The sequence below is a fragment of the Coffea arabica genome, chromosome 7c (genome assembly GCF_036785885.1).
Source record: "Coffea arabica cultivar ET-39 chromosome 7c, Coffea Arabica ET-39 HiFi, whole genome shotgun sequence".
Taxonomy (NCBI): Eukaryota; Viridiplantae; Streptophyta; class Magnoliopsida; order Gentianales; family Rubiaceae; genus Coffea; species Coffea arabica.
Genome location: NC_092322.1, coordinates 2,222,700 through 2,238,956, shown reverse-complemented (window position 1 = coordinate 2,238,956; position 16,257 = coordinate 2,222,700). Strand labels below are relative to the sequence as shown.

The 16,257-nt window shown below is 39.4% G+C and overlaps 3 protein-coding genes and 1 non-coding gene across 5 annotated transcripts; 2 read left to right on the top strand and 2 right to left on the bottom strand.

Moving 5' to 3' along the window:
* Window positions 1-813: 813 nt before the first annotated feature.
* On the top strand, window positions 814-7,877 carry LOC140010360 (probable ubiquitin conjugation factor E4). The gene is made up of 16 exons (XM_072057055.1): window positions 814-1,988; window positions 2,746-2,950; window positions 3,149-3,300; window positions 3,410-3,695; window positions 4,243-4,395; window positions 4,565-4,768; window positions 4,883-4,995; window positions 5,094-5,208; window positions 5,575-5,664; window positions 5,751-5,954; window positions 6,033-6,128; window positions 6,224-6,346; window positions 6,908-7,000; window positions 7,112-7,276; window positions 7,382-7,471; window positions 7,550-7,877. The coding sequence occupies exons 1-16, from the start codon at window positions 1,162-1,164 to the stop codon at window positions 7,727-7,729; spliced, it is 3,096 nt and encodes a 1,031-aa protein (XP_071913156.1). The 5' UTR covers window positions 814-1,161; the 3' UTR covers window positions 7,730-7,877.
* A 1,075-nt stretch (window positions 7,878-8,952) lies between these two features.
* On the bottom strand, window positions 8,953-11,610 carry LOC140010361 (uncharacterized). 2 transcript variants are annotated; one of them, XM_072057057.1, is made up of 6 exons: window positions 11,389-11,610; window positions 10,707-11,247; window positions 10,400-10,538; window positions 10,250-10,311; window positions 9,692-9,830; window positions 8,953-9,436 (listed from the first exon to the last, which is right to left on the bottom strand). In XM_072057057.1, the coding sequence occupies exons 1-6, from the start codon at window positions 11,534-11,536 to the stop codon at window positions 9,299-9,301; spliced, it is 1,167 nt and encodes a 388-aa protein (XP_071913158.1). In that variant the 5' UTR covers window positions 11,537-11,610; the 3' UTR covers window positions 8,953-9,298. The 2 variants fall into 2 exon arrangements, with proteins under 2 accessions (XP_071913158.1, XP_071913157.1); XM_072057056.1 differs by having other exon boundaries at window positions 10,707-11,250; window positions 11,389-11,599.
* Window positions 11,611-13,811: 2,201 nt separating this feature from the next.
* Window positions 13,812-15,914, bottom strand: LOC140010359 (probable mitochondrial saccharopine dehydrogenase-like oxidoreductase At5g39410). The gene is made up of 2 exons (XM_072057054.1): window positions 15,093-15,914; window positions 13,812-14,620 (listed from the first exon to the last, which is right to left on the bottom strand). The coding sequence occupies exons 1-2, from the start codon at window positions 15,771-15,773 to the stop codon at window positions 13,928-13,930; spliced, it is 1,374 nt and encodes a 457-aa protein (XP_071913155.1). The 5' UTR covers window positions 15,774-15,914; the 3' UTR covers window positions 13,812-13,927.
* Window positions 15,915-15,986: 72 nt separating this feature from the next.
* Window positions 15,987-16,058, top strand: TRNAQ-UUG (transfer RNA glutamine (anticodon UUG)). Its single transcript has one exon. It is a non-coding gene; the product is annotated as a tRNA-Gln (tRNA).
* The last annotated feature ends 199 nt before the right edge of the window (window positions 16,059-16,257 follow it).

The following is a 16,257-nucleotide window of genomic DNA, read 5'->3' as shown; positions in this document are numbered from 1 at the left end:
TTGTCGCTCGAAGAAAAATCCACTAAAGTTTAAGTTATTATCAATTTTCACGTTCATCAATGTTTTAGCAGTGTGTGAAAGATAAACTACCACATCATGCGAAAATTAACATGACACCATCAACTTCAGGGGAGAAAAAAAAGGGGGAAACTATCTCCTAGTCCTTTTTTTTCCTAGTTTGTTTAGCAAGTGAATAAATTGATGATTGCAAAATATCAATTCGCCTCATGACTGATGTGTAGGAAAAATAGCCAAAAAATTATAATGTTAACTAAATCTAATAAAATGAAACTTGAGTCGTGCTAAGCACTATCTTAAAAAACTATTTTAGGAGGTTGAAATATTTTTTCAAAATTAAACAAGACTTCTTCTTATTATAAACAAAAAGGATCAGAAAACAGAAACTGTTTCAGGAGGTTGAAATGTTTCCTCAAAATTAAATAAGAAGGATCAGAAAAAAGAAAAATAACTACAAGAAAACTATCTCGGACCGTGTTTAACCCATGCATAGGAGAGAGTGCAAGTCCGTTAGTTTCTACCTAAAACGACTCAACTCAACTTCGCTCTAGCCCACGCTAGTTACCTATCTAACACAAATCTAATAAAAGATTAAGTATTATAAAGTGATAAGAAATCCTTTGATTTTTTAATATGGGACAAGTTGTTTTGAAATACTCCTTTACTTGCAACATGAGTCATGACACACATCCACCTAAAGTAAACTACGACAATTTACCAAAATTTACTGCAGATCGGATATACTTACTTATTTGTTACCCCTCCAGAGCGTCAAGTAGAGTAGGAGTCCAAGTAGAATCAGGAAGGTGTCTGTTAGGGAAGGGTCAAGCGTAGTTTATATATTAAAAAAAAAAAAAAAAAAAATTCACGTCGAGAAATTGTCCCGTTTACTTGAGAGTTCCAACCTCAGTTAAAAGCTGCTCAAGTCGATGCTCCATCAATTTTATAATCATGGGGAAGCATTCCGTATTTGTTCACGACTCCAAACATCGATTTCTCCATGTTCGCCTGCTTCTTTCTTTTACCTTGTAGACTAAACCAAACGAAAGAAAAACCTAATTTCAATTCTCAGCTTAGATTATAGTATTTATTTTTTTTCCCGCATCTACGGATATATTTAGCTAGCTGCAAAATTTTTAATCAATGGCGACGTCTAAGCCGCAGAGGACGCCGGAGGAAATCGAAGATATTATTCTTCGAAAAATATTTCTGGTGAGCTTAATTGATTCCATGGAAAATGATTCGCGAGTGGTTTACTTGGAGATGACGGCAGCTGAGATACTCAGCGAAGGGAGAGATTTGAGATTGTCTCGGGATTTAATGGAGCGGATTCTCATCGATCGTCTCTCCGGAAATTATGTCGCCGCCGAACCGCCGTTTCAGTACCTGATCAATTGCTACCGGCGAGCCTACGAGGAAGGGAGAAAGATAACGTCAATGAAAGATAAGAATGTTAGGTCCGAGATGGAATTAGTAGCGAAACAAGCCAAAAAGCTAGCGGCCTCGTATTGCAGGATTCATTTAGGTAATCCTGACATGTTCCCGAATTGGGATACCAATAAGTCGAGTGTGTCCCCGCTGCTTCCTTTGATTTTTTCGGAGGTTTCTACGGCTGTGGATGGATTCGATAGCAGCGGAGGAGTGTCGAGTCCGCCGGGGTTTTTGGAGGAGTTTTTAAGGGATGGAGATTATGATAGTATGGAGCCTATTATGAAGCAGTTGTATGAGGATTTAAGAGGAAGTGTGCTCAAGGTTTCCGCTTTGGGGAATTTTCAGCAGCCTCTCAGGGCATTGTTGATGTTAGTTAATTATCCAGTGGGGTCGAAGGCATTGGTTAATCATCCTTGGTGGATACCCAAGGGCATGTATTTGAATGGGAGAGTTATCGAGATGACTAGCATTCTCGGCCCTTTCTTTCATGTTAGTGCTTTACCTGATCATACTATCTTCAAGAGTCAACCTGATGTTGGGTGAGTTTGAATGTTTTTTCACTTCTGTTTTTGAAACACATGCAAGATTATCTGGGTAATAATTGATGTATTGGGCATCTCTACTTACACTTTTATGATGCTATTATCTCTATCTTGCATGCAACACTATTTGTTGGTTCATTGCCTACTTTCCTTGGTAATTGAATAGCCGTCTTGAACTATGCTTTTCATAGTTTTGAAGTTGTTTTTATGAAGTTTTTACAGGTTCGTGGTTATTTGAACTAGAAAAAATATGTGCTTTATGGTGAGTAATTAAGTCAAACATGATGCTGATGTTTGTTTGATTAACTAGTGGCATGCTACACCTTAATTTGCTGAATGTTGTCAATGTCCGCAAAATATAGTCATAAAATGTCTCTGCAGACCTTATAACCTTTTTGGAGATTTAAATTCAGGAAATATTTCAAATTATTCAGGAAATAATTTGCTCTTGTTATTTGTTTGTTCCTTCATTTGTTTTTGTGGGTTCACCGTGTTTTTTGGGGAAGTAAGGCTTTTAATTTAAATTTCTACTCCCTCTTAATGGCATGGATAATTAGGAACGATCTAACATTGGCTCCCCTTTTTTGTCTGTTATGCATAATCTGATTTCACCACACCAATGCACTTAGAGAAATCATCAAGTATTTCTTTTCTATTAATCTGTTGTTATTGGTACAGATGAGAAACTATAGCTTTTTAATGCTCTATTAGATATGTAGCGTGACTGATAGTTTTGTCAATTTTAAATCATCAGCCAGCAATGCTTCTCAGAATCATCTACCCGCCGTCCAGCTGATCTTTTATCCTCATTCACGACAATCAAAACTGTTATGAACAATTTATATGATGGGTTGGCTGAAGTTTTAAGGTGTCTCCTTAAGAATACAAGTACTCGTGAGAATGTCCTGGAATACCTAGCTGAGGTGATAAATAAAAATGCCTCAAGGGCTCATATCCAGGTAAGCATCTCTTCAACCCCATATCAACTGGCATTTGCAGTGCGTCTCTCTTAGCATTGGATTAGTCAGTTTGAGATCAAATGAACTAGAAACTTCAGAGATTTTTTGTTCTTAGTCATATTTATTGGGATTGGGCATCCTTTTCCAGTGCCACTTGTTCACTATTTGAACTTTGAACATCAAATTTTTGGTCAACAGGTTGACCCATTGTCTTCTGCAAGTTCAGGGATGTTTGTGAACCTCAGTGCTGTAATGCTTCTGCTCTGTGAGCCATTTTTGGATGCCAGTTTGTCAAAAAGGGACAAAGTTGATCCCAGATATGTATTCAGTAGCCCCCGTCTGGAATTAAGGTCAGAACCATTTTAAATATTGCCTCCAACCCAAAATGGGAAAGGGTTCTTACTTAATTATTGTAGGATCGATCAAGTGTCCCTGATTGTTGCTTACCCCCTGTAACAGAGGATTGACTGCACTTCATGCATCATCTGAAGAAGTATCTGAATGGATAAGCAGAAGCAATCCTAGTAGAAGTACTGATGGAGAAAACAGGTTGCTGCATTCTCAGGAAGCTACTAGTTCTGGTAGTAATGTTGGCGGACCTTCTTCACTCAACGATGACAAACCAATGTCACATTGCAGCAAAAATGCTAAATTTTCTTTCATTTGTGAATGCTTCTTTATGACGGCAAGGGTGCTCAATTTGGGCCTGCTAAAAGCGTTTTCAGATTTTAAGCATCTTGTTCAGGTAATGCACTAATACCTTAATACACCAGGGAAGATGAAAACAGTTTTTTTCCTTTTTTTCCTTTTCTTTCTTGTTCATTTGTGCCTATTTTTTCCATCAGACAAGCATATTGTCGTACCTATTTCTTTTCTTTTTTTTGGCGGGAGGATATAGGTGATGTTTTGGTGGAATTCTAATTCCTTCCTATCAATAACACTCATCTTCCTTGAAGCTGACAGGATCCAGGAAGAAGAAATGTAGTGTTCAGTGATCTAGTTCAAGTTGGCTATGTCATTGTAATTATTAGATCTTTGCAGTTAGCCCACCTTTTTCGAGCACCGTATCTACAATAGTGTATCCTGATCAGTGGATTTCTCTTCTCATGTACCATGGCTACTTCTAGCATAAATGAGTGCTTCCACCCCCACCTCTCTCTCTCTCGCACAAGCCCCTTCCCATTCCCGTGCAACTGAGAGGAGGACAGAACTTGTGCTTCCTCTATGAAAACAAAGTGAATTCCTGTCTATTTAAGTAGAGTTATGCTGTTCTCTTATCAAATTCTTTTCAGGACATTTCAAGATGTGAAGATACGTTATCCACCATGAAAGCAATGCAAGGCCAAGCACCTTCTCCACAACTACAGCAGGATATAGATCGTCTTGAGAAAGAAATGGAGTTGTACTCGCAGGAAAAGCTATGCTATGAAGCTCAAATACTGAGGGTACAACTTAGTATTGCTTCTATTGTTGTGAATGTGCTTTTTTGTAGGCTTTTGCAATGGGAATATTTGCCATCAGGATTGAGATTTAATGGCTCTCAACTTTTCATTCCCTTAGGATTTGGCTTATGGCATAACAGTGCTGTAATGATACTTTTCTTTCAACGTACAGGATGGAGGGCTTCTTCAGCGTGCGTTATCTTTCTACCAGTTAATGGTGGTCTGGTTGGTTGGCCTTGCAGGGGGCTTTGGAATGCCTTTGCCATCAACTTGTCCAATGGAATTTGCTGCTATGCCTGAGCACTTTGTGGAAGATGCCATGGAGTTGCTTATATTTGCTTCTCGTATTCCTAGAGCTTTGGATGGGGTTGTGCTGGTACAATAATATATTATCCTGATTTAGGTTTCACATTATTTTTCATTAGCTTTGTTCTGATTAAAAATCCTATTGAGTGTCTGATTTTGTTTATTCTTTTCAATTTTCTTGAAGGATGATTTTATGAACTTCATTATCATGTTCATGGCAAGTCCTGAGTTCATAAGAAACCCATATCTAAGAGCCAAGATGGTAGAGGTACTCAACTGTTGGATGCCTCGTAGAAGGTGATCTTTGGAAAACCATTCTAAACTGATGAAAATGCTGATTTCATTTATTCTTTTGTTCTTAATTATACTCACTGGTTAATATTTTGGTATTTCAGTGGTTCATCTGCAACAGCTACTCTTTTCGAAGGGCATCAACTCTCTTTGGAGTATCTTGTCAGGAATCTTCTCAAGCTTTATGTTGACATCGAATTCACTGGTTCCCATACTCAGGTTCTTCTCAATTTTTTATTTCTCTTTTTTTTTTTTTTCAAAAAAATGTGTTTATTGCTCACTAAACAGGAAGGAGGCTATCACTGGACCACTTACTTAGCCTGTGAAACTGCCTTTTGAGTGTCTCATGCATGCTGGCCCTACTATATTGGAAAAGTATAAAAAAAGAAGGATTTGTGCATGACTATTGACACTTGTTTATTGGGAGAATACAGTGATGGTTTGGTTCTGAATTTTGTGTTCCACTATCTTTATCTTTTCAATATCATGCTGTCTTCTTTTATTTGAGAATTTTGAGACTGCTGATGCATATTATGAACATTCAATTTTCCCTGTTGATTTCCTGTTTCTGGTTGCCATTTGCAGTTTTATGACAAGTTTAACATCCGCCATAACATTGCTGAGCTTCTTGAATATCTATGGCAAGTGCCAAGTCACCGAAATGCATGGCGACAGGTTAATCTTGTGACTGAATTTTTGCATTCTGGCTTTTGATTTTCTAATAAAGTAAAAATGTGCTAAAATCTAGTGTGCTGTTACAGATTGCTAAAGAGGAGGAAAAGGGCGTTTATTTGAACTACTTGAACTTTTTAATCAATGATAGTATTTATCTTCTTGATGAAAGTCTCAACAAAATTCTTGAACTGAAAGAATTGGAAGCTGAGATGTCTAATACTGTGGAATGGGAGCGAAGACCTGCTCAAGAGAGGCAGGAGAGGACTCGACAATTTCATTCTCAAGAGAATGTCAGTGCCAATCTTTATGTTTTCTTATTTGAATTTAAACATGGTTCTTTGAAAACTGAAATTCTACGATGTTTGTAGATTATTCGAATCGACATGAAATTGGCAAATGAAGATGTGAGCATGCTGGCTTTTACTTCAGAACAGATTACTGCTCCTTTCCTACTTCCTGAGATGGTACTGTCTTCTTCTTTACTTGTTGCCTAGTTTCCAGATACAGTTATCATATTCTTTTTGATAATTATCATATTGGCAAGTTTCTTGTTTTCCAGGTTGAGAGAGTTGCCAGCATGCTGAATTATTTTCTGTTGCAATTAGTTGGGCCCCAAAGGAAATCTCTCACCTTGAAAGATCCTGAAAAGTACGAATTTCGTCCAAAGCAGTTGCTTAAGCAGGTTGGCTCGGAAGCTAATTTTGCATGTGAATATTCGTATATGGCTAATATGTTAGTCAAACATCTGAGGGTTATCGAATCTTACTGATTACTATCTGAAGGATTATGTAATCCTTTCTTTCCAAAAACTGTGTGAAGACATAGCAAAATTTTGCTTATTATTGCTGAATATAGTCGAGGCTGTCAATAGTTATTCGTAATCTGGTAGTGGGTTTAGTTGTGTACTCGCTTGTAACCACATACTTGGTTGGGAGCTGGCATATATTCCAGATACGTGTCCAGTGTGGTTTGATAATGTGTATGGAGATACATAGAAGTGCATACTTCAAGTATAAGGCCCCCTGATTATGCTGCCTTGGCCAAAATGAAAAAGCAGGAATAATCTGGATTGAGAAAGTTCCTGCAGGATCAGTGAGCTTATGTTCCTCTGATTTTTCTATTTGCCAAAGTGCTACTGATTGCATATTTAACTAGTAAATTCTGTGCGTATCTGTGCCCGTCTGTGTGTTTTCATTTCCCTGGGGGTAAAAGGTGTTCTGATGGTATCCTTTACATTTTCAAGATTGTAAACATATATGTCAACTTGGCAAGAGGAGACAAGCAGAAAATTTTCCCGGCTGCTATCACCCGAGATGGGCGGTCCTACAATGAGCAGGTATTTTCATCTAAAATAAAAAATCAGCTTCTTCTTAATTTTCTTTTGCTACAAATTGACTTCATGATTATTTTGGTGTCTAATTACATGAAATCTCTTTACATGCCCCAGTTATTTAGTGCTGCAGCTGATGTCCTTAGGAGAATTGGAGAGGATGCGAGGACCATACAGGAATTCATTGACCTTGGTGCAAAAGCTAAAGCTGCAGCAGCAGAGGCCATGGATGCTGAAGCAGCACTTGGAGAGATACCTGATGATTTCCTTGACCCAATTCAAGTAAGTGTTAGATGTGAGGCTGAGGTGGATATGTGCTAGATATATACTATACTGCCATTCAATTTCTTCAACGCTTCTTTTTGTCTGTGGCTTGTTGCCTTGCAGTATACTTTAATGAGGGATCCTGTCATCTTACCTTCTTCAAAGATAACGGTTGACCGGCCGGTTATCCAGAGGCATCTTTTAAGTGATAATGTACTCCCGAACCCTTGCTTCATCAACTGTACATAATTTGTAATTGTTAATGTTAACTTTGCCTGTTCTTAATTGCAGACGGACCCGTTTAACCGCTCTCATCTTACTGCGGACATGTTGATTCCCGACACCGAGCTAAAGGCGAGAATTGAAGAATTTGTCCTGTCCAATAAATTGAAGAAGAGTGGGGAAGATCTGAGTTTGCAGAACATCAAGGCAACAATACAAACGACTGATACAACGTCTTTAATTGAGTAGCATATTATTCTGCACATTCCTGATATTGTGAATGATAGTCTTGTTGTGCATTAGCAGTCAGTGGATATGTTGACTCGTAACGCAGCATGTGTTGATATTGGACCCTGTAAATCAATTATGAGGTTATAGCACGGGTGATTTTTCTTTTTCCCTTTGCATTTTTCAAATTCGCTGCATTCGGGTTGACTGGAAAAAAAAAGATGGGTCAGAAGGCGCTCGAACCGTGCACGCTTCATTAGTAAGGATTATGGATCACTGGGTGTACTCTGGCATTGAGGATGGGCTTTGTAGCATTGCATGAGTCGAGCTTGACACAAATTAATACCTGCGCCTAGAGGTGGCAATTTTGATCCAATTCGATTATATCGGCCGTATCCATCTCACTAAATGGTTGCGGATCTATCCTAAATCTTAATAGATCCTAATGGTTATCCATGTAAAACTTGGATGGTTTTTAGTAGATAGTCCATATAATCTACCAACATTCTTTATTTTTTTTTAAAAAAAATCCGGAAAAACAAAAAAGAAAACATGAAAGACAAATCTGATCTTCTTCAGTCTTACATCCTTCGAAGACTGTGTATCCTTTTTCTCTTCACCATCTCGTGTGATCAACAATGGAAGACTGTGTATTGCTCTCTCTGGGTCTACCTTTGAAGTTTGTCTATGTGAACTATAAAAAAAAAAAAAAAAAAAAAAAAAAAAAACAGCTATTTAAATCATGCAATTTCTTTTGGACTAAATTGAGTGTAAAATGTCCCGCTAAAAGGAAGATCATTGCATTTTTTTTTTTTTAGTTCATATTTTGGTTGCTGATGGAGGAGGATTTTCAAGTTGGCCTCAAATTGATACCTTCTGATGAGATCTTCTTGATAGTTTTGGGATGCAAAATTGACTTCTACGTGTTGAGATTAATAGGGCAAGAAATTGGTCCAATTGGAAGTATCAAATTAAAATTTAAAAAACAAAAAAAAGTAGACAGTTGGAAAACCATCACCCATTAAAGTCCAAACCATCAACATCGGGTTGGAGTGGATTGGATCCATTCAATCCATACACTATTTAGATTTATCCACGAATGATCCAATTATCCTTTTTGCTACCTTTACCTATGCCCATAAAACAGTATCAGCGACCTCAACAAGAAGAGGTTAGTGTGAGGTCAAAGAAACAGACCAACAGACCAGACATAATTTTAGATCTATAGAAGCAAGAGTGACATGTGGCAGCAACATAGAAAGAACTGGACATTTCTTCATCAAGGACAACAATATATCAATTACATAAACTTCAGTTAAAAGAGAAAAAAAAAAAGTTGTATGCAAAGATTTTATGCTACATTTAGCAATATTCTCTACTGTAGTTCGTTGTACTTTGAAAATCATTGCATAAACGAGTCACAGAATAATAGGTGGCCAATGTTCAACATGTTTATTCTGTTCAGTACAACCGAGGATTCCTTGACATTGTTAACTCTTAAGATATGAGCATTTTTCTCGGAGAGCTAATACCTTCTCGGGGTTTATGAGTCTGTAGTTTTGCCACAAATGGAAACAAATTGTCGTTTTTTCAGAGCTTTGATATAGGCTGGTCCAGCTTCCGCTTAGAATATTCATTTGCAATACTAATTGCACTCTTGCTGTGGCGCAAAAAGAACTCCGCAAGCAGAATTTGACTCTCTTGCGATGTCAGATCTCCATGACAACCCTACCAGGAAAGACATCAGCAAAAGGTTTAGTCAGTCTATTTTCATTTACCAGCTTAAAACAACAAAAAACCTTCGTAGCATGTATCTCTAACCAGTTTCTCATATTACCATCTACTAAAAATAGCAAATTGACACCCAATTATCAGAACATTCGAAAGATCAGTAAATCAAATACATACCGTCGTCACCAGACTAAAATTCCTACAAACATACTTGCCTCTAGCATGTAGGATGCAGCAAAATAAAATCATTACCATCCTAGAATTCCTGTTACAGATGGCTAGGTGCATAACTATGCCAGCAGCAACTGAAACATTGAAAGAATCAACCATGCCATTCATTGGAATACTGCAACGCAAATCCGACAGTTCAAGAGCCTCATCGCTTATACCCCTGCAGTCATAATGTGACGTAGTCCGTCAAATGGTATAAGTGAGAACACGATGTGTTTGAGAAGAAGTTTTAGTCCATTGCGTACTTTCTAAGTTGTGCCAGAGTAAACAGCCACAAGAAAGATGGGGCATTTTTTTGTCGTCACCACTTTCTAACTAGGTTTATTCATAAATCAACACTAAAAGAGACACATTGGTAGAAAAGATTAGCGGAAAAGGTATAAAAGATCCAGACAGCGACCTGCTATGTTTAACCTGAGCATTTGATCCATTACAACTATCTTTGATGGGAGTTATTGATCATGAATTCTATTTTATGCAAAATAAATCAATAAATAATAAAATAAGATAAAGAAATAAGGCAGTAAAAATACAGATATTAAAAGACCAAATCGGGACATTGTGAGAGCTGAAGCATACTTATTCTCATTACCAACAACTATTGCTGTTGGATACGTCCAGTCCATATCATAAACAGAAACCTGAAAACAGCACCAAATACTCAGTCAAGAAGAGCCTTAATCTGAAAAAGCTGGATAGCAGCAAAACTGGGAAGACTCAAGAATATACCGTATCAATCCCAACATGCGTAGTAGCAATACGATAACCACGTGATTTCAAAACTTTAAAGCACTCCTTGGTGGAATCCCAGAGTTCAATATCCAACCACTTCTCAGCTCCCATGCTGACGTGACGATTGTCTCGGTACCTGCACAGCGTGCAAGGAAATACTAATGCAACGCATACAATGAACAGGATTCAAAAGATTATGCATAGAACTCTTGACCTCAGGGATACAATTTCTGAAACACATTCTTGCCCCAAAAAAAAATTAATAAAAAAAAATAGAGAGAGATCACCTCAGGCCTTGTTGCACCTTTTTGAACCGTCACAGGAGACGACGTGAACGGACTGAAAGCCTAATGCATCAGCAGACCTAAACGCTGCAGAAACATTACCAAAATCGGCAAGTCCTTCAACCACCAAACACACAGAATAACTCCGATTGTTAACCACGTTTCGAAACCTCTCTTTCCTGGACACCATGATATACGGATCCAACGCCTCCAACACTTGAGCGCTGCTCAAACACACACCATTGTCGGCCTTGAAGTTATCTAAATAGGGGAACCATCGGTCTGTCCCGCCTTCGCAGAAGGAGCTTTGGGTAGCCTCGAGCCTCCGTTCCATTTTCATGAGTCTGGAAACGTCGTGGTGTTGGTGGCTCTTGGATTCGGAGAGCAACTGTTCGACGGTGTCTTTGGACGAATCCTGGGGAATTTCCAAGACGACATTTTGTCGAACAGGTGCGGCGGCAACCGTAGAAGCAGAAGTTTGGAGCTGAACAGCTCCTACTCCATCAACACAGCTGCTCAAATCGAAACGCCTCCTGCCCCGGTAAGACTGGTTTCCAAACCCTGCTGGCGCAAATTAACCACCAAATTATAACTATTTTAAAAAGATAGGAATAGTGGTAGCAGTTTGAGAACAAAAATTAATATTAGCTCCAGTAAGCAAGGAGTAGCAGCAACAAAAAATAAGTATGCGTAGTTAAGTACCTGGTGGGTTGAGGGAGCAGGAGGAGAAGAAGTGGAGAGGAGAAGAGGATGGAAGAGAGAGTCTGGAAGAGAAGCAGAAGCTGCTTGCATTGGATTCCAGACGAGAGAGTGGCATGCGGAGCCCGGCTAAGGATCTGCAGGCTGTCATTGCCAAACGCCCACCACCACCACTATTATGCGCCGACTATTCTCCCTATCTTTATTATTAACATCATCTGTCTCTCGTCGAAATTGGAGGATGGCTCTCGGGGTCATAATTGTAATTTAGCCAAGTGGATCGGCCCCATTTTTGGCTCATGGACTTCTAACTAATCCATAATCCCCGGGACCAGGGGCTGGTGCAACCGTTCCTAGCAGTTATGTATATTTTACACACAGCGTAATTTTATTTGCACATAATGTAACTTACTTTTAATAATGTGTAATTTTAAAATAAAATTTTGTAAGTCTTACACATGTTGTTAAAATCGAGATACAAGATGAAATTTAGACAGTACAATTTTTTTTTGTTAAATTTTGATCGTAAATTGCTAGAAACCTGCAACCGTTCCTGCCCCTCTTCCATAATTCACCTCCCCAACACACCAAATAGGCCCATTTTTTTTTCTTTTTTTATAATCCAAACAACCCAAACATCAACATCAGCAAGCTTATCATCAAGCATGACATCCAATCCTTCTTTTTATTTTTATTTTAAAAAAATTATTTGAACCTAGTGAAAGTCCAGTCCCGACTAATTGCTTAGAATATATGAAAAAAAAAAAACATCGCATAAATATATCTCTAACACACTCTATTTCTTATTCTATAGCTGCCAGCACAGTACGACAGCAAAATGAATTGTCAGAAACTCTGCAAAAATGTCAGTAGATCAGCGGCCTACAATTTTTTTTTTAAATTAGTCTGTCCCCAGCACTGCTGGCTGGGCACGGCTGGGGACAGGCGATTTAAAAAAAAAGGGCCAAGGGTCTTTATCAGCCTTTCTCAGGCGCCTAACAAAGGCTGTGAAAGGCTGACAAAGCCCATGTGAGGAGCGGAAATTATTGTACCGCCACCATGTCCAATTAGCACGATAGCGGTCAGATTCCTGCAAAAAAAAATTCTAGCCGTTCATCCAGTTCAGATGAACGGCTAGATTTGATTAAATGCGCTATATAATGGCTAAACATTGCCGATTTTGCTCGCTCACTCTCATTTCTCTACTCCGAAGCTCCTCTCTCGTTTTGTCTCAGTCTCAAATTTGCTATAGCATAGCAGCAACTCCTTCTGGTTGGATTCGGAATCTGTGAAATCGGCACCATGGTTAGACAATTTTGTTGGAGTCTCAAATGCGCAAGGCTTGAAATTTGTTGGCCGAAACTCTCTTTAATAGATTGGCAGTAGTAGAAAATCTGGCTAAGGCATTTTTGATAGCGGACAGAAATTCTACTCAAACAGGCAACTACACTACCAGGTTAATTGGTGCAAAATAATGTAAAGTAACTGTCTGATTGTAGTTAAAATTTTATTAGTTGATTTTTAAAAATTGAGGTTGATTGGTGGATAATAATATTAATTTGTACAAAAAAATTGATTTGCTACTGAAGTGAAAGTCGAGGGTTAACATCAGGACCAGTTGTTGGTATTGCCGTGTTACGTCAATTGCGGTGCTGATAAAGGCGAAATTTTTTTATAGTACGATCGTATTCGTACAGGTGAGTAATTTAAATTATTATTACATTAGTTGTTAATTATATTATTTATGTTATGTTAATTAAACATGTAGCTTATTTATGTATTTACATGCTATATTATTAAACATGTAGCTTTTTGTAGCTTTTATTTAATTAAACATGTAGCTTTTTGTTATTAATTTGAAATACTATAATTAGTCATTTTTTGTTATAAACTTGGAAAATGAACTTCGTATGCCTTGAAAGCAAAAGCCCTAAATCCTAAAGCCTAAAACCCTAACTCTAAAACATTAAAGCAAAAACCCTAACCCAAAAATAAGCTACATGTTTAATTAACATAACATAAATAATATAATTAACAACTAATGTAATAATAATTTAAATTATTACAGAAAAGTCTTTCGCAGCCTTTGTCAGGTGTCTGAGAAAGGCTGACAAAGGCCCCTGACCCTTTTTTTTTTTACCGCCTGTCCCCATCAGTGCCCAGGACAAGCTAATTTGAAAAAAAAAAATTGTGGGCCACTGATCCATTGACATTTTTGCAGAGTTTCTGACAATTCATTCTGCTGTCGTGCTAGGATGAGAAATAGAGTGTGTCAAAGATACATTTGTGCGATGTTTTTTTTTTTACATATATTCTAAGCAATTAGCCTCCAATCCCTCTTACCATTTCATTAGTGTTGTGCGCGCAATTTTTTTTTTTTTTTTTTTTTTTGAGGAGGTATCCTGCGTGTTCGAGAAAGAAAATAGTTTGAGTAAAAACTTCAATAATGCATATAGCAGTGAACAATGTCTCAAATCCCGTCTCTCAGCCAATGGATAAGTTATGTAAGAAACGGGCGTTGGTGTTTTAGACGTATCCTTTCCTAGGCAGGAAGGCTATTCTTTGAAATAACGTCGAAGCATATTCCATGTTTCTGGAGTCTTTCTTGAAGATCAGTTGGGCCAAATATAATCCCAGGGGTGAAAACTCCGCCTTTCGGCAAACTTTCACGCTGATGCAGTAGAATCAGACCACATTGAACCAGAATAATTGGAGTTGTCAAATATCCAATCTCAGGTCCAATTACTCTAGTTATTATTTCCAGATCAGGTTTTGCGTTTCCGCTGCCTGCAAGACTGCTATCACTGTATCCATGCCCGACGAACCACATTTTGAACGAAGCGCTGCTGACTTCATCTTCAGTTGGACCCTTCTTCTTAAACCACCCAAGGCTGAAAAAAGAGGGAAATTTCAAGAGCAGCCGCCTCCCGAATGAATTCTTACCGAAGAGCCCAATGAAGACTCCAACTGCAATGACACGAAAAATGCCCAACAGAGACTTTGTCCCCATCTTAACACCAAAGTGAGCGGGCTTTACGCTTGACCAGAAGGTCTCCCTCCTTTCGATTCGTTCAGCATCTTCATGAACGCCAGCAATGCCGCGAGGATTCTGTGTCAGACTTACCAAGGTTCTGCGGACAACAATGGAATCGGCTGATGGTAGCTTCACAGCCCAGAGGTCAAACTTCTTCTGGTGTTCAACCAGGGATCCTTTAGGAGGTGGAGGGCCAGGAATCTGAAACGAGTAGGAAACCAGAGGATTAGCAAAACATGCAGGTTCACGCAACACTGACGCACTTTCAGAGCAATTCAACCGAGCAAAAGGGCACAAGCAGTCGGGGTCTTGATGTAAAAAGAAAACACGAAACTTGACACGGCAAGTAGAACTCAATCTGGAAAGGATTTTAAGGCCCGTCTCTCTTAGATATCAATCCTACCAAAACTACACAACCAGAGACCACAAGCAGATACGCAGATAGATTGGCAAGTAAAAGATAAAGGTTATGCAAGTACTACTAACACGTAACATCTATCATTTCCGGATTTTCCACAAGCCACGGTAACCAAGAAATGCAACAAATTGTTAAAAAAAAAAATACAATTTTAAATAACTTAACACCAAGAAAGTGAGAAACAAAAATGCTGCTAGTGACATAAAATTAATAGTAGTAGTGTACTAGTACTAGACCGGTACGTAGAGGAATTACCAAAGGGCGAGGTTTCTTGGGTCTGGACCGCCTCAGCTCCTGCAATTTATCGGCATTAGCCACCCCGAGAACCGCCGATTCGTATGTCCCAATATTTCCGACAACTCTTTTACTAGATTCCAGGCTCAAGTAAGCCTCGACCCGGTTAGGCACGGCAGGAGGGACCCACTGCCTGGAATTGAACAGCAGTCCCAACTCAGCCGGAACCGAGTCGAACCCGCAAGCGGAAATGACCAAAGAACCCTTCTCGGCCGCCTTCTCGTGGTACCCAGCCTCCACCCTCTCCATAAACTCCGGCTCACCGCAAATATCCAAGTAATCACATCCGGAGTCGACGCAGGCAGCCACCACGGGCTCTCCGTAGAGCCGAAAGGGGCCGACGCAGTTGAGGATGAGCTTGGCTTGGGAAGCGAGGCGGCGGAGGGAAGGGGGGTCGGAGGTGTCGGCGGTGAGGATTGGGAGGCCGGGAGGTGGTGGGTTTGGGTGGGCAGCCCATTTGAGGGATTGGGTGATCTTGGAGTGGGATCGACCCGCTAAGGCAAGGGTTTTGAGAGGGGACGGGGAGGATGGAGTGTGGAGGAACTTGAGGGCTTCTCTGATGACATATTTGCCTGTGAAACCCGAGGCTCCGAATATAACGACGTCGTATCTGGGTTTCCGGTTTACTTGATCGTCCTGCATTATTTTCAGCAACAATTCTACGCTTGCCAATGGTGGAGAAGATGGGGCCTTTGATCAAAATGTGGCAAGATTTCGGGAATTCCGATTGGAGACCCAAACGGCGACTACTGCTTTGGCCTTTTGGTTTTGGTTGCGTGCCGTTTCATTTTTTTTAAAAAAAAATTCCGGTGAAATGTTTCAGGGTTGCCTTGAAACAAAAAGTTGCGCACGAGGGGTTCCATGGTGTAGTGGTTAGCACTCTGGACTTTGAATCCAGCGACCTGGGTTCGACTCCCGGTGGGACCTTTTTCTTTTTGATGATTATTGTCTTGTCTGTTCACACTCGCCAGCTAATTTTCTTGCCGTTCCTGTTTTCTCTACTGTTTTGTCAAGAAAAATGGGACAATTGCAGGAGAAAAAAAAAAAAAAAAGAGCTAGTTCGATCTTTGGCTCATATTTTGCTTGACGATTTAGGGAGGTAGGTTAAGAGATGGAGGGGGTAATG

Excerpts from the sequence above, each read along its gene's own strand:
- LOC140010360 (XM_072057055.1), top strand. The coding sequence starts at position 1,162 with ATGGCGACGTCTAAGCCGCAGAGGACGCCGGAGGAAATCGAAGATATT. Across the intron at positions 2,951-3,148 it reads CCTCAAGGGCTCATATCCAG|GTTGACCCATTGTCTTCTGC; the intron begins GTAAGCATCTCT and ends TTTGGTCAACAG. Across the intron at positions 3,301-3,409 it reads AGCCCCCGTCTGGAATTAAG|AGGATTGACTGCACTTCATG; the intron begins GTCAGAACCATT and ends CCCCTGTAACAG.
- LOC140010361 (XM_072057056.1), bottom strand. The coding sequence starts at position 11,536 with ATGACAGCCTGCAGATCCTTAGCCGGGCTCCGCATGCCACTCTCTCGT. Across the intron at positions 11,251-11,388 it reads CTGCTCCCTCAACCCACCAG|CAGGGTTTGGAAACCAGTCT; the intron begins GTACTTAACTAC and ends AATTTGCGCCAG. Across the intron at positions 9,831-10,249 it reads GTTGTTGGTAATGAGAATAA|GGGTATAAGCGATGAGGCTC; the intron begins GTATGCTTCAGC and ends TTATGACTGCAG.
- LOC140010359 (XM_072057054.1), bottom strand. The coding sequence starts at position 15,773 with ATGCAGGACGATCAAGTAAACCGGAAACCCAGATACGACGTCGTTATA. Across the intron at positions 14,621-15,092 it reads CCAAGAAACCTCGCCCTTTG|ATTCCTGGCCCTCCACCTCC; the intron begins GTAATTCCTCTA and ends TACTCGTTTCAG.